Genomic DNA, 16,213 nt, shown 5'->3' with positions numbered 1-16,213 from the left:
ATCGGAAATCTATTGGGTGCAAATGGGTATACAAGATCAAGTACAAGGCAAATAGCTCCATTGAATGCTACAAGACCAAAACTAGTAGCCAAATGATTCACACAACAAGAAAGTTTTGACTATACAGAAATAGTTTTTCCAATAACTTAGGAAGTTATTATTGTTCTTTCCTTTATATTGTTGCACTCCATGATTGGCCTCTTCATCAAATGGATGTCCATAATACTTTTTTCCATGAAGATTTGAAAAAGGAAATTTACATGTTAAGCAAATGGGGGAAGTATCGAGTATTATGGTCCACGTAAATTTCTATATGAACTTAAATGGGCTTCTTGTCAATGGCATGTTAAGTTCAATACTGCACTTACAACTGCAAAGTTCTAGTAGTCCAATCAAACCTATGCCTTATTCACATGGAGCCAAGGTACATCATCAATTTACTTGCTTATTTACGTTGATGATATAATCATTATGGGAAATGATGAATTTGCCATTGAGAGATTTGAAAAATACTTACACTCCACATTAAGGATGTATGATCACCCAAATATTTTCTTGGAATAGAAATTGCACGATAAGATATAGGAATTGGCCTTAGTCAATGCAAATTTGTCCTAAAGATCATATTAAAAGCAGGATCGTGGGGATCCAAACCAATTGTCATCCCAAACGAGCAAAATACCAAGCTAACAATAGCTGAGTATGACGAGGGATTTTCACCCATAAATGAGAATGCTTCGCTCAATGACCCTTTTGCTTATCAAATGCTTGTCAGGAGCTTATTTATCTAATCATGATTGGACTAAACATATGTTATGCAGTGAAAATTCTTAGTCAATTTATGCACAACCCAAAACAACCTTACATGATTGCTGCATTAAAGATTATAAAATACTTGAAAAGTTATTCGGGTTTGGCGATATTGTTGTCTCAAGACAGCAACATGGAAATGACAGCATATTGTGACACAAATTATGCTACTTGTCCTATGAGTAGAAAATGAGTAGAAAAATTCCGTTAGAAACTAGACCATTTTTTTTTATAGAATATAGCAATGAGATTCATTATTTACCCCAAGATCTCGGGGCATGGAAAAACAAAGAAACTATTGACCATTTCATTGTCATATGCAAAAGTAGAATATCAAGCAACGACAAAAGCTAGCTATGAAATAGTCTACATAAGAGGCTTACCTCAAGATCTCGGGGCATGGATGAGAAACTAACTGTCTTATTTTGTGACGGCCGAAAAAAGAAAAATAAAAAGAAAGGAAAAAAATAAAAAATAATAAAAAATGATGCACTCAAACTTGCAGCAAATCCGATTTTTTATGAAAGAACGAAGCACGTAGCTTGATTGTCATTTCATCAGAGACAAGATTCATGATGGGATAATCAAGACAAGAGAAATAAAAACGACATAGCAACTTGCGGAAATCTTCATCAAGCATTTATGTCAAAGGCAACACACGTACCTACTAAGGAAGCTTGGCATCTTTAATGTGTAAAGACCACTAACTTGAAGGAGAGCATTGAACTGTATGATCTTGATTGATCCCTACTACCATATTGATATTGATTGATCCATATTAGTTCATTAATGGGAAGAAAAATATATTGTGTATGTATTTTGATACCACTAAATATTTATTTCTCTAGTTAGTGAAACCTTGTATATTATAAGTAGGGATGTAATAGTACACTCTTTACATGAGAAAGTAATACAACTTTTCCAACTCTCGACTACTTTCCATCATCTTAATATTCTAATAGATGTTAGGGTTCTTTATGTGAAATTCTATAGCAACTCTGCCAACTATTTTAAAAGTTTATACCATTTGATGCAAAAAGAACTTACACTCTATTCGTTTCATGGAAAATAACTTTCAAGAAAATATTTTCCAGATTTTCCAACGTTCATTTTATAGAAAATAAACTAGTCAAAAAAAAAAAAACATTTTCATTAGTGGAAAAAAAAACACATTCAAAAGTAGGGACAACATTTTTCAAACTTTTTAGTTTTTCATATCTTCTTTCATCTCATCAACTTTCACCAAATGCATTTTATTTTATTTTTATGTTTTCTTTTTTTTTTTTTTTTAAAATACAGTTTTTAATTATTTTTATTTTATTTTAGTTTTTCTTTTTCTTTCCTTTTTTCCTTCTTTCTTAGTCGATCACCGGCCACAGGCTAGGTCAAGCCTCACCACCTGCGTGGATTGGCCAAGCCTTGAGCTCATCGACCCATATCTTGGTCAATTTTTAGGATGCTGGTCGCCGGCCTACCAACCATCACCGGGGCATGTGGCCGGCGGAGGAAGGAGGAGGAGGAAGAAGGAAGGAAAAGAAAAGGAAAAAACAAATTATTTTTAAAATAAGGTTAATACCCTGAAAAATCCCAAAAATTTACACCGTAACAAATTTACCCAAAACTATTTTTATGATCATGAAAAACCCCCCGACTCGTAACAAACCATAAAAAAACCATAAACTGATACATTTATAACAAATTTACCCAAAATTAATTTATTTGACCATAAAAAATCACAAACTGGTAAATTCGTGCAAAATATACCCTCCGCTAAATTGGATTAATACCACAAAAAATCACAAAAATTGTAAATTGTGACAAATAGAGCATAAAATCCCAAATTGGTATACTACTTAATTGTCACGTGTCATTTATCTTAATAATTTGACAGTAAAATTTAAAGAAAACTAATAGAGGGTAAATTTGTCACAAGTGTACCAGTTTGGGGTTTTTTAGAGTATTAACCCTTTAAAATAAGAATAATTAAAAATTATTAATATAAAAAAATTGATTTTTTTCTTGTAATTTTTCCTAGAAAATCAAATAAGATACCGAACAATAGAAAATATATTCCAGTTTATCTTCAAATTTTAGCTGAACATTAGAAAATATTATCATTTTCTTGGAAAATGTAATTATTTTTAGTGGAAAATATTTTCTAATGTTTGGTAAGGAATTTTTTTCATGCACTCTTTTTCAATAATTTTTATTTATATTATTAAAATATAATTTAAAATTTTCATATCTAAAAATTGATTTTTAAATTATTTTATTTTTTATTTTTAATTATCTTGGGAGGCCCGAGCTCACTACTTGCCTAGCTAGTTGAGATCGGCGAGCCTAGAGCTCTAGCTCGCTGTCGATTGGACAAGCGGTGAGCTAGGGCTTCACGGTGAGCTCGACATCAATCAGGCAAGTGAAGAGCTAGGGCTTGAGCTTGTCATTGATCGGGCAAGTGAAGATTATCATTTTCTTGGAAAATGTAATTATTTTTAGTGGAAAATATTTTCATGTTTGCTTGGAATTTTTTTTCATGCACTCTTTTTCAATAATTTTTAATTTTATATTATTAAAATATAATTTAAAATTTTCATATCTAAAAATTGATTTTTAAATTATTTTATTTTTTATTTTTAATTATCTTGGGAGGCCCGAGCTCACTACTTGCCTAGCTAGTTGAGATCGGCGAGTCATCGACGATCGATTGGACAAGCGGTGTGGAGCTCGCCACTTGCTTGGCTCACCCGAGGCGGCAAGCTCAAGGCTCACCTATGGCCAGTCATCAACGATCATCGTGGTTAGCAACCGGCCAAGACAAAAAAAAAAAAAAAAAAATTTGAATTTTTTAAAAATGAAAATAAAAATAAAAAGAAAGATGGAAAGGTTAACATGGAAAGTGAAAAAAAAAAAATGTTTTCCTCTTTCTTAAAAGTGAAAAAAATTTCTTGCCTTAGAAGACTTTTTTCCTTTTTTGAAAAATGTTTCCTGACCTAATACATTTTCATGAAAGGAATATCGGAAAACTCAAAAGACGTTTTCATGAAAGTTATTTTTCGTGAAGTGAATGGAGTCTTAATATTCAAATATTCTATCAGACCAACCAACAAAAGTTTGATCTGTAGAGGAGCAAACAAGGAAGACTCCTCCCTTACCAAAAAAAAAAAAAAAAAAGGAAGACTCCTCAATGCACGTTGCGCTCCTCGTAAAAGTTCATCTTCCTCAGGAGAACATTCAATATGCATAAAGCATGCCCGCGCAAAGAGAGTGATTGGAGGGCGTTCCACATCCGGGTATAAAAATCTTAGTACAATTATCTCCAAACAAGGAGAAAAAAGCATCCACTAAGGAATAGTGAATATTTCTCAATTCTTGATTAGATTATATCAACCAAGCTTAGAGTTTGCGGAGTGAGGCAAATAGTGAGGCAAAGATACATCTCAAAAGTGCCAAAACTTGACATGGATAGACATTTAAATGCCAAACAAGTACACTTAAGTGTTGTTGTTTTTGAAAATTTGACACTTAAGTTCTAACTCCGACAAGGCTAGCCGGAAATCCGATGTGGCAAGTCTCACCAAGGTTGTATACTTAGCAATCAATGTGCAAAACGACATCATTTTGCCCCCAAATTTATTAATTAAATTAAATTAAAAAATGCAACATTTGGCAAGGGCCTCCATAGCCCTCGCCGTCATTGCCCCACCCTTGCCGAAAAGGGCCGGTGACGGTGGGGTGAGGGGTCGACAGGCCCTAACTAGTGGCCAACCGTAAGCAATGGCCTACAAGCCTTTGCCCAAATTTGGGGTAAGGTGTCATGGCCCTCCCCCAGATTTGGCGAAGGTCACAACCTTTGCCTAATCTAGCTAAGGGTTGTCATTGGCTATGGTGGGGCTGGGCAGTAACCTCACCCTAGCTAACAGCAACGACCCTCATCGAATCTAGCGCAGGGGTTGAGGTTCGGCAATCCTTGTCAACCCTCATCCCACCATCGCTAGTCTTTCTTGGCGATGGTAGGGTAACGGCGACGAGAGCTGTGGAAACCCTCGCCAAATGCTATATTTTCTTCTTTTTTCTTTTTAATATAGTTTTTAAATTTAATTTAATTAATACTTGATTGAAAATCAAACTGGGGGAGTAAAATAACATCATTTTGAGCTTATTTAGTCACATCAATGCCATGCAAATGATTTTTTTTAAATAATTGCCACATCAGTAATGTCACTAGAAAATGGTACGTTAGCAATTTGGCCGAAAATTCTTGCTATTAACACTTAAGTGTTTATTGTCTTTCAATTTTGTCACTTAAATGTACATTTTGAAAGTTTTAGCACTTTGTTCACCTATGCTAAGTTTTGGCACTTAGAGTATCTGGCCCTCCAAATAGTGATATTAAGGGAAAATTACTAATAAAAGTCCTAAATTAATTACACTTTTACCAATTTAATCCTAAAATTTTTTACATTTTACAAACTAAGTCCATCTAATCAATAGGCCGAAAACTGCTGACTAGACACTAACAGTCTACATGGCACAGCGACAGTAACGTAGAATTTTTTTATAATTTTGAATTTTTTAATAGTTTCTTTTCTTTACCTTTTCTTTTGTTTGAACTGAGGGTCAACAACCCTTACGGGCTCCAAATGAGGGCATCGTGGCCTTCCAATTTTGCGATCTTTCCATTTATTACTCGTGGGTCTTTCTTCTTCTAATTCCTTCCATTCTACCAATGAATAATCTATAATAATTCGCAAATCAAGATTGGCTAATTATTCTCATACAGCGCCCACTCCAATAAAAATTTCTCGATTTTGAAATGTATCGAAGCCTTGAGCAGTACGAAAAGTGGGATGCTATATTTTATGATTGGATTTCATATTCAAATAACCCTCCACAATGCCCTCGTCGTGTCTAATGAGAGCTCAGGTGAGGGTCACGACACTCTCGCTCGACCCTCGCTGGCCCCTCAATCAAAACAAGTAAAAGAAAAAAAAACAAAAAAAAGATAAGAAAGACACTAAACAAACATTTAAAAATGTCAATGTTAACGAAAATCATGTCACGGTAAACTATCAATATCCACGTTAGCAACTTTTGATTTAAATTAGCCGGATTGATTGAATTGGCAAAATGTGAAAATGTTTAGAATTCAATTGATATAATTAAAAAATTTATGACTAAATTAGAATAAATGCTATAGATTTAATATCGTTGTGTTAATTGCTCATGATATCAACTTGTTCCGGGGGAATTTGCCCGTTTTTAAGACTACATTCATGCAAGTTGTCCAGTTTTAAGTCTACATTCATACAAGTTGTATAGTCTTAGCTGGTAAAGGTTTTAACTCGTCCATCGGTAGAGAACAAAAACTTTTCCAAAAGTCCATGTGACAGTGTACCATCCACTCGCGAGAGAAGGGAATCATGCCCCGACGCGAGCTTGTTGTCGAAGAATGTTTAGTGCTGCGTGTTGTGCAGAGCACAGCAACGAATTTGACGAAATTTTCAACCGAAAAGAAGGACGATGGCAATGGCCACTCTGAAAGCATTGGTCGGTCATACTTCTTATCCTTCTTCGTCACCGCTGACGTCTTCGTCGGATATTTTTACCCCCTCGGCCCCTCTCTGTGTTTGCCGTACCAGCAGATTGATAAGGCCCGCCGACTCAGCCACCGTTTGCTTGCTTCGTCCCCCAGCACCCGAGCCCGTACTAGCCCGCGTTGCTCTTGCTCGACCCGGACGCAGAGCTAGCGTTTCTGCAACAATGGCTACTGGGTAAGTGCTTGTTTGCTTTCCTGTTGTTATTTGTTTAGTTGCTGAGAAATCGAGAGAAGTTTCGCTCTGTTTAGCTTGCACTATGGATCGTTTATTCTTTTACATTCCTTCTCTCTGGGTCGTTCCTCTTCTACCTTTTCGCTTCGAGAAGAGTGCTGTCAACTCTCAAGATTGTATAAATTTGCAAGTTTGGGATGCTTGGGTTTTTTCTACAAGGCTTGTTTCAGATGAATGAAGAGTATTTTCTCTGTCGAGAACTGGAAAAGTTTGTAACTTTGGACTCTTTGGTGTGTCAAGAGTTAGCTGAGCCAACTAACTTTTTTTCCCCTTGTCTTGCCGAGCAAAATGAAACCCCCCGTTTTAATAACAAAGTAATTCGTCAGTCTTGCGGATGCAGTTGTTTAGGCCTTTATTTAATTTTGCTCTAGCTCTGTTTACTGACTTTTTTTCTCATTTCTCTGTGAGCAAGAGTGAAAGAGACTCTTCCACCGGCTCTTACCTCTACTTCAGACCCACCTCCAGTCTTTGATGGAACGACAAGGTTTGCTCTTTATGCTTCACTGATTGTAATGTAATGACAGCATTATAGAAACCAGTGATTTTTTCTTTCCCTTATATTATTCTAAAAGCACTTCTCTGCCTATCTTACTACAGATTATACATCTCTTACACATGCCCGTTTGCACAGCGTGTGTGGATTACCCGGAACCACAAGGTTGTTTATAATCTCTCTCTCTCTCTCTCTCTCTCTCTCTATTCGAGTATTATCATTATGGTTTGAAAAAATAAGAAATATATTCCCAAAAAGTATAAATTCGTATCAAATTTGGACTAACGAATAGAAACGTGTATAGTCATGTTTCTTTTCTAATTTGATATAGAATTGACTGCTAATTGAGTTGCTGTGTTGGTTCAAGCAGGGCTTGCAGGATCAGATCAAGTTGGTCCCTATTGATCTGCAGAACAGGCCTGCTTGGTACAAGGAGAAAGTCTACCCAGCTAACAAGGTGAAAGTCCAAGGGAACCTTGTGAAATGTTTTGTGAATGTAAAGTGCATGTAAGACATTCTGAAGGGCATTTATGAAGCATTTAGGATCGTAAATTTATTCTTGAACAAGCCAGTAACGTTTTTCAAAAGGCGAAGATCGCATGAACAAGAAATATGTGCAACTCATGGTGTCGTTGATGATCATGTTATGGAGTACATTGTGGACATTCATTATACTTTCTACAATACCTTGGTCTGATAGAAGCTCCGCTGGAATTGTTTTCCACTCAAAATTACCAGGCTAAAGGATCATGACACTTTCTTCCCTTTCTTTTGGTGTGGTGTGTCGAATCAGGTGCCAGCCTTGGAACACAACAATGAAGTAAGAGGAGAGAGTCTGGATCTAATTAAGTATTTAGATGCTAACTTTGGAGGGCCTTCACTTTGGCCTGAGGTAAGTTTCGGAGGAACATTAACACTTTCCTGGTATGTCCAAGTATTGACTGTGATGAATTCTTATCCTCTGGGATACAGGATCCTGCAAAGAAAGAGTTTGCAGAAGAGCTCTTCTCATACACCGACACATTCAGCAAATCCGTTGTCTCCTCATTCAAAGGAGAAGGGGACGACCAAGCTGGTAAGTCTGAATTCCATTTGTCATTTCTCTTTCAATCTGAAATGGTGAATGATAGTAGTGGTGATTGGTGACTGGCATAGCCGCTGCATTTGATTTCATCGAGAATGCGCTTTCCAAATTTGAGCACGGACCTTTCTTCCTTGGGCAGTTCAGCCTGGTAAGCAGACATTTGTTTTCTTTTAACTCGGCTTATGTCTGCTAGACATTAGCCTTTTTCCAAAATGCATGTCATATTGGAGAAAGGAGCTTAGAAAATTATTGCTCTGGAGTTTCATTCAAGTTTGCCTCTCTAAGGTGTTTTGTGAACGTCCACAGGTTGATATTGCTTATGCTCCATTTATTGAAAGATTTACGCCATATCTACAAGAAGTGAAAAGCATTGACATTACAGCAGGCAGGCCAAAACTGGCAACCTGGATTGAGGTACTAAACAGAATGTCTGTGACTTAAAATGATGCCGCACATCACTCAATGAAAATATGTTTGATCTGGCCTTTGATTCTCTCGTTTCTTTCATGTGCACTTCAAATGCATTCGTATTCGCTTGCAGATCATGATGTAGAATTGTATTGGCATTTTATTTCTTTTTTCTGCTTTCACTGAGCAGATTGATTATTTCAGACTAGCAAAATTTGTGATTTTAGCTCTGGAAATCTTTGATTGCATCAGCAATCTGAATTGTCCAGGGCAAAGTAAAACAATGAGTTAGGATGGTCATTTATCTGATGTAGGGATTCATTACACGGAATCATTCAGTTTTAACTTTTTTAGTAAAGAAGAAGGTATTCTTATGAAAAAGATCAATGTCATTCATCAGATGTAAAGAACAAATAAATTTCTAAAGAGAACTCAGTTCGTGTGTTTCCTTATCCTTGTAGGAGATGAACAAAAATGAGGCTTACACTCAGACCCGCCGAGACCCCAAGGAGCTTGTGGAAAGCTATAAGAAACGATTCGCGGTATTCCCTACAAACTTCCATTGTGTACAATATTCGGCTCAGTTTCATTGTCGTTGTGCATATCAGCAAGAAAGTAATTAATCCTTTTCTTTATCTTCGTTGTACAGGCCCAGCTCTGATCTGTCTCGCTGATCCTGAGGGCCCAATTGGTCTATTATCACCTCCCTGAAGTTAAGAGTGAACATGAATGTCTGGTTTTGCTGAGAAACTACGTCTATTAAGAATAAGATTCTCGCAGTTTATCTTGTTTCTGTGCAAGAATTTAAGGTACTCTAGTGTAAAAAGCAGTAAAAGCAAATGCAGTAATGTAAGAGCTCATCGGGGTCTTCAAGTTTTAAGTCCACTGTGAATTCTAAAGTCAATCTGAACCCAATTATCGGTTGTCATTCGACTCATATTCTTGCATGTTGTCCGAAGTTCTAAGATGGCTTAAAGATTGTGAAAGGGTTGAGAAGGTAGATTTACATCTAGATCTTCATTCAGGATTCCATTGAAATATACGAATCTGAAAAACCAAAAAAGAAGGAAAAGAACTCCCAAAAAAATAATTTATGGATAAATGAACAATCTTGTTGGGAGCTACATTGGATCCCATTATAACAAATCAAATACAAATATTCTCAAATTGCAAGTTCATCTATTACAGAAGGGATGCCTGATACTTGACACCTGCATGTCATTCTTCATCCCAATTGTGTCTCAGAAGTTGTATATCACTAAGTAAATATCAACTCCGGACCGAAAAATAAAAAAAAGAACTGCCAGATGCTTCAGCTTCAACGACTCCACAAACAAGGGACTATCGACAAGAAATATCTGTTGCCTTGAGCACGGTACTCAAGTATGGCTCTATATCCAAGATAGGCATGGCATGCTGGGTCGATGTCACCTTGAACGAGTTGCACGTAAAAATTATCTTATGCCCAAAAACCCCAGCTATTAAGGGCAAATAGACTTATCTGATCAACACTTTCCAAATCTTCCCCACATACACAATCAAGGACCATATGGCGAGCCCTGCCGAGATGTAAAGCAAAGCAACTCCAGAAGCTATTAAAGTATCAGATCCTCCAAGACTGCATAGGAAAACATGAATTACTTGGAGCATTAGATCTTCAAGCGATGATTGGTATCATCTTTCACATTCCTCCTGATTCAGAGAAAGACATGTACACGACATTCTTGCAGGAAAGCTAAGTTGTTACAAACCTGCTGTCTCTAGTAGCCAATAAAATGGTCAGTGCAGTCATCTGCATAGCGGTTTTCCACTTCCCTAAATTATTTACAGCGACAGCCTGAAAATATCACATCCTAATGGGTGAGGCCAAGGAAAAAAGACTAGCAATTCCGACAACTAGTTAACCAATTTGAAGGTGGGTAATGGACTACTGAAGATAACATCTCACCTCTAAAATCTTACTATTCTGAGAAGCAGCCCATTCTCTAACTGCAGACATAGTAATCTGTAACAAGTTGAGCAAGTAAAGAGTTACAATGAATCAAAAGAATTTTGAGTTGGAATGTGGTATGAACAATCACACTAGATAGAGAAACAAACAGAATAAACAGTCACATGAGCTCATACTAAAGCACGTGAACAAGGGGAAACAAACACTCAGAACAATGCATAGACTCATATCTAAAGAACTTGATTACTCATCTCAATGGCGACTGTGCCAAATGGCCAAGATAATCATTCAGAACCCAAAACTTGTGAAGATGAAGAAAATAAGGACTCTCTCTTGTTAACCAGTGAATTGCTTCATAACATAACATCCTAATCAATCATCTACTTGCTCAAGTATGTTTCATATAATCCTTCTAAGAACAAATACAAAACCAAACTCCACAGAACGAAATGAAAGCTTCCCTACAGCACAAAAACCGCAACATAGACATGTGAAGCGTCATCATGTCTCAAAAGCAGTACAAGTGATGCTTCTCAAAACAAGGTGAAGGATTGTACGGAGATTCCAAATCAACCAGTTGCTGAAAATTCCATTAAACGATCTCCCTCTCCCTTCTACAGCTCAAGGTAACTAAAAGGTAAGGAGCTAGTCCTGTAAGGTCCGGATTTGAGATATAGTCCTACAAAATAAACACTCTAGTAGTTTGTTGTTTCCTTTCTTCCTATTTATCTTTTTGCAGCTTTAGCAGGTAACTGAAGAGGCATCTCAAAGTAGGAGTGATAACAATTATATGCAATCTTGTTTTCTGTAAAGCCAAGTTGATTAATAATCTTGTACTTCAGGGTTTTTATCAATTGTACTCGGCATTTTAAAAACCTCAATTCAAAGTTGAACTTCATATACAACTAGCAGAGCCATTGTCTAATGTGATGGTTGACATGGTACTTCCCTGGTGATGAGGAATTGACTTCTTCAGAAAGATGAAAATGCGGCACTATTACTCATACATTGACAGAGGACGTACCAAAATAGCAAGAAAACAAGAGGCAGGGAGGCTAAGAGCGCAATTAGTACTTTGGCCACCTACCAACCAAAATCTATTCGCATCTTTTCACCCACACTAGGCTGACAGAAATTGCCTTCATGTGAGCCATTAAGTGATGTGTGCCATATATTTTATTGTATTGTTTGTCTTTTCTGGAATCGTATGAAGTTGTATGCATTTAACAGTTAGTCATGACCATTCCACGTAGTAGTTGCCACATCAACAATTAGCAGTCACACTAACCCAATAACAGGACTAGCATAGAATTTAAACTAACAGCGAAACTAGGGCATGATTGGAAGTCTTTATAGTACAGAATAGATTGGAGAAAAAGGAAATCCTTCAACTGCCTGGTCTTTCAGGAAATTGGGCCTGCGTTCTATAGTTCGAGAATTTTTCCTAATAAAACACTTGGTTAACAAATCAACAGAGGAAAAGAGAGCACATCACTTGAGGCATAAAAGTTCTGACATCATTGAAAGGGGTGGCATTTTTACGATACACAGCAATTAGACAAAGTAATACTTTCCTTGCTGTTCTTCATTTCTAATTGCCCCTTTTAAATAGGCCAAACTGAAACCTAAAACTCCCATGTGCAACTTTGGGACATTCAACTAATTGAGAAAAACCTATATGGTTTATCAATATGGCAAATGTCAAGAGGATGAAAGATCTCAGGGAGGTATATAAAATGACAGATCATAGAAATTTTCCATATCCAGGACAATCTACAATATCAAGAGAGATAAATTTGCACCACATTGACCTCAAACTTATCATACTTAGAGAAAGACATTGATGAATAAGGATGCTTAAGAACTTAAGAAATGAGTGATGATATTTACCTCTCTACCAATTATAGCTATTGAAGGGACAGTCATTAGCCATGGTGCTTGCTCGAACATGTCAACATCCAAAGGCCTGGTACATAGCAAAACTAATGCGGCGGCTACCATGAGCTGCATTAAGTATTGCAATCAGTTTGCCTTTTCCAAATCCAAGTTAAGACGGCAGTGTATAAGCTAGTTGTTGTAAATACGTTGCACTTTTAATATGGCAGATAGCACATACCTTGTCAGCTACAGGATCTAAAAATGCACCAAATACAGAGCCTAGTCTCATCTGGAATCCATTAAAAAAGTTTCAGTGCTTTTGTTATAAAGTAAACAAGAAGTCTACTTCAAATTTAAGCAGACGGAAAATGTATACCTTCCTAGCAAGATACCCATCAAGCCAATCTGTGATTGCAGCAGCAATAAAGATGCTCGTAGTAGCAGTTGTCCCCCACCAACTATCGACATAGAAGGCTGGTATATCACATTGTAAGTATCAGTCTCAACAAAACTGAGAAACCGAATGGCAGAATCATGGTAAATTTTGCACAAAATACTTTAGAGAAATTTGTCTCCCATCAAGCTTACAACGTGGATAAGACTTTTTGCACTACCAATAGCATTAGAAATCAAACAAGCACCATCAAAACCACAGTGGAAGAGATATGAAGGGACTCGATTGTGATCACTCAGCATAGCTCCATAAGCATAGATATCTTACCATCTCAACAAAACTGAGAAACCAAATGGCAGAATCATGGTAAATTTTGCACAAAATACTTTAGAGAAATTTGTCTCCCATCAAGCTTACAACGTGGATAAGATTTTTTGCACTACCAATAGCATTAGAAAGCAAACAAGCACCATCAAAACCACAGTGGAAGAGATATGAAGGGACTCGATTGTGATCGCTCAGCATAGCTCCATAAGCATAGATATCTTACCATCTCAACAGTGATGGAGATAAAGAAAGAACAAAAACACAAATGGCAATATAGGCCCGGGCAAGCACATACGTAATAGTGAACCCTATATTTCAAATTCAATCTCCAACAGCATGCCACTGCAACGCATTACTTGGTGCAAGGAAGCTTAGGATCAATCTTAAGACGCCATTGAAAAGGCAAAATTTGCTCTAAAAAACACCAAACCAAGGCATATTTTGGCCTTTAAATCAAATTTTAAGGCAAGACTGGTAAGATACACAGAACAGGCGGTTAAGATAAATGTTGCGCCTGAAGCAAGACTATTGTTTTTGCAATTCGTGAACAGAAAGCGACATCAACCCAGATTGATCGCCAGCATTCCACAGCAGCCCGGAGAGAGAGAGAGAGAGAGAGCTAAAACAAGAACGGATCAACCTGAAACCAAGAAGCCTTCTAACGCAAACAAGATTCGACAAAAACTTTCCACAACATCTCATCAGGCACATCGCAGACGCCGAAAAGGATCGATACCCACATAACCAAATTCAGAAAAGCTCCGAAACGACGGATCAAAAAGTCGACTTTTGCACTCTCGACGCAGAATCTCAGGGAATCGGGGGGACGTACTGCTGACGAAGAGGGGCACGGCGGCGACCCGGCCAAGCGTCAGGACCGTCGGCAACGTGAGCAGCTTGTCGGCCGGCTTGTCGCCACAATGTTGCATCGAAGGCGAAGGCGAAGGCGGAGGCGGAATCTGATCGTGGCCGAGCAAGCGCGTCCGCTGTTCGTTGCCTCTTTTGGCGCCATCTTCCGACCCCATCGCTCGGGAAAAACAGAGGCACGGACCCAGGAAAAGCTGCTCTCTTTTCGGAACTCGGGAGGTGCTAAAGATGAGACCACGCCCAACCGCATTTGCTGTCTCTCCTTTTTAGGTCGTTCCCCGTTCCCTCTTGCCTCTTGCCGCGAGGGTGGGGGGACGTGGAAGGGTGGTGCCTAATGCCTTCCCAGAGGGGCCGGGGGGCAGCGGTAACGTGCGCGAGGGGTGCGCAGGGAGGCCGTAACGTGCGCACCTCCGGGGGCCAGGAGGGACTCCGCCGGCGATCTGGGCGGGGGAGGTTCCGGCGAGGTCGGGTCGGGTCGGGTTCCGCCGCCCAACCGGGAGGGCGTGAAGGAGTTGGCGCTGGCTGGCACTTGCGTCGCTTTCGATTGGGTCTTCCCCTATTTTGTCGGGGCTTGATGACGAACAGGGGAAGAGAGCATGCGTAAAAAGCCTTTCTTTTTGACCGTCTCGCGCTTTGTGGACCAGTGTCTGAGAGCAAGTACTGGTGAAATAAGCAAAATTTAAGAAGGATTACACGATTTTTAGAATATTATCTCTTCTCATATTATTTTTTATCGGCGCCTTTAATTTAATAGGTTAATATCATGAAAAATTCAAATAGATATGACAAATTTACCTAAACTAATCTTTTTTACTACAAAAAATGTCCGATTAATACACTAGTGACAAATTTACTCCATTTTAATTTTCGATAAATTTTATCTTAAAATTACTGAGTTAGATAACACGTCGCAGTTGACAAGTGTATCGATTTTTGAGCTTTTACCCTCTATTCTAATTTGTGATTTTTCGTGATATTTATTCAATTTAATGGAAATTAACTTGAAATTAATTTATTACAAAAAATATTAGTTTGGCTTTTTTGGTATTATAAGTGTACCGATTTGGAGTTTTTGGTAGTCAAAAAATTAGTTTTAAATAAATTTATCGGCTCATTTCACAAGAAATCCTTTGTGCTCCTATACAAATTCTATTGTAGCATAGCTTTTGAAACGTTAAAGAATATCTTTTCATCAATGAATAATATTAAGAATGTAAAGTTTTCTTCTCAATATCAAGTATATTGCTAGTGGTGTGGGCTTTTTGAATTTTCTAGACCCTCTCAATAATTATGTGTTTGTTAAAAAATGTTAAGCAAGGGTCACTAAAGATTCTTTAAGAATCATTTATTGTGCTTTGAATATATGAATATTTCTAATTAAAAGCATCTTGTTTTCTTAAAGTATGTTCTTATTCGATGTTCGAATTGCATTGATATATATTATCTTTTACTCTTTTTAGTGGTCTCAATTAGTACTCTCGATACACGCGTTAGTAAAGACCATTTTTTTTTACCATTGATAATCTTAACTAGTGTCATAAAGTTACTTGCTCCCAAGGCCTTTGGGAAAATGTTAAATATATGAATTGTTAAGAGATTGGTATTCTTAAGTAGTGTACATTTTCATATATCGAGTGTTATAAATTTTAAATGAAATTTTATGAACCTAAAGCTCGTCATTTATAAGATAGGTATGCTACTAGTATGAATGTCCAATGCCAATAAATTATTAGAAATTATTTGTGAAAAGCACTTTTGAATATGGTGTAATATAGGTTGCTTGCGGCAAGTTGATATTTAATAATTAGAAGAAAATTTTTTAATTGGAGGAAACTTTTGGTTTTGGAACATAGGCATCTGGTATGTCAACTCCTGTATGCTTTGAAGACGAGTAATTCAAAGTGTACAGAACCTAGCTAAAAGTGGCCTACAAACCAATCTATGGCACCAAGATTTTATTTTTTTGGTCGAATATGGCACCAAGATTGACTAGTAATTTATTTACAAAGGATATGACCAAAACTGTTCAAAAAAAAGAAAAAGAAAAAAAGGATATGGCCAATCTATTTATTAGCACTCATTTCGTTTACTCAAGAAGTTGGCATCTAAAGGATTATCCAAAACCACCATTTTTTGAAATAATTTATGAAATTCATATAAAAAGAAATTATAT

The 16,213-nt window shown here is 37.3% G+C and overlaps 2 protein-coding genes across 2 annotated transcripts; one reads left to right on the top strand and one right to left on the bottom strand.

Moving 5' to 3' along the window:
* Positions 1-6,271: 6,271 nt before the first annotated feature.
* LOC104421831 (glutathione S-transferase L3) lies at positions 6,272-9,551 on the top strand. The gene is made up of 10 exons (XM_010033949.3): positions 6,272-6,581; positions 7,051-7,122; positions 7,236-7,296; positions 7,502-7,588; positions 7,925-8,023; positions 8,104-8,206; positions 8,287-8,363; positions 8,522-8,629; positions 9,085-9,165; positions 9,273-9,551. The coding sequence occupies exons 1-10, from the start codon at positions 6,331-6,333 to the stop codon at positions 9,282-9,284; spliced, it is 951 nt and encodes a 316-aa protein (XP_010032251.2). The 5' UTR covers positions 6,272-6,330; the 3' UTR covers positions 9,285-9,551.
* Positions 9,552-9,699: 148 nt separating this feature from the next.
* LOC104421830 (CDP-diacylglycerol--glycerol-3-phosphate 3-phosphatidyltransferase 1, chloroplastic) lies at positions 9,700-14,584 on the bottom strand. Its single transcript, XM_010033948.3, has 7 exons — positions 14,006-14,584; positions 12,829-12,926; positions 12,691-12,741; positions 12,465-12,578; positions 10,572-10,628; positions 10,375-10,460; positions 9,700-10,241 (listed from the first exon to the last, which is right to left on the bottom strand). Exons 1-7 carry the CDS (start codon positions 14,196-14,198, stop codon positions 10,121-10,123), a joined length of 720 nt encoding a protein of 239 aa, XP_010032250.2. The 5' UTR covers positions 14,199-14,584; the 3' UTR covers positions 9,700-10,120.
* Between the last annotated feature and the right edge of the window lie 1,629 nt (positions 14,585-16,213).

The sequence above is a fragment of the Eucalyptus grandis genome, chromosome 10, assembly GCF_016545825.1.
Source record: "Eucalyptus grandis isolate ANBG69807.140 chromosome 10, ASM1654582v1, whole genome shotgun sequence".
Taxonomy (NCBI): domain Eukaryota; kingdom Viridiplantae; phylum Streptophyta; class Magnoliopsida; order Myrtales; family Myrtaceae; genus Eucalyptus; species Eucalyptus grandis.
This window is presented reverse-complemented; position numbering and strand designations above follow the sequence as displayed.

Excerpts from the sequence above, each read along its gene's own strand:
- LOC104421830 (XM_010033948.3), bottom strand. The coding sequence starts at position 14,198 with ATGGGGTCGGAAGATGGCGCCAAAAGAGGCAACGAACAGCGGACGCGC. Across the intron at positions 12,579-12,690 it reads TAGATCCTGTAGCTGACAAG|CTCATGGTAGCCGCCGCATT; the intron begins GTATGTGCTATC and ends TACTTAATGCAG. Across the intron at positions 10,461-10,571 it reads AGAATAGTAAGATTTTAGAG|GCTGTCGCTGTAAATAATTT; the intron begins GTGAGATGTTAT and ends TGATATTTTCAG.
- LOC104421831 (XM_010033949.3), top strand. The coding sequence starts at position 6,331 with ATGGCAATGGCCACTCTGAAAGCATTGGTCGGTCATACTTCTTATCCT. Across the intron at positions 6,582-7,050 it reads TCTGCAACAATGGCTACTGG|AGTGAAAGAGACTCTTCCAC; the intron begins GTAAGTGCTTGT and ends TCTGTGAGCAAG. Across the intron at positions 7,123-7,235 it reads GTCTTTGATGGAACGACAAG|ATTATACATCTCTTACACAT; the intron begins GTTTGCTCTTTA and ends ATCTTACTACAG.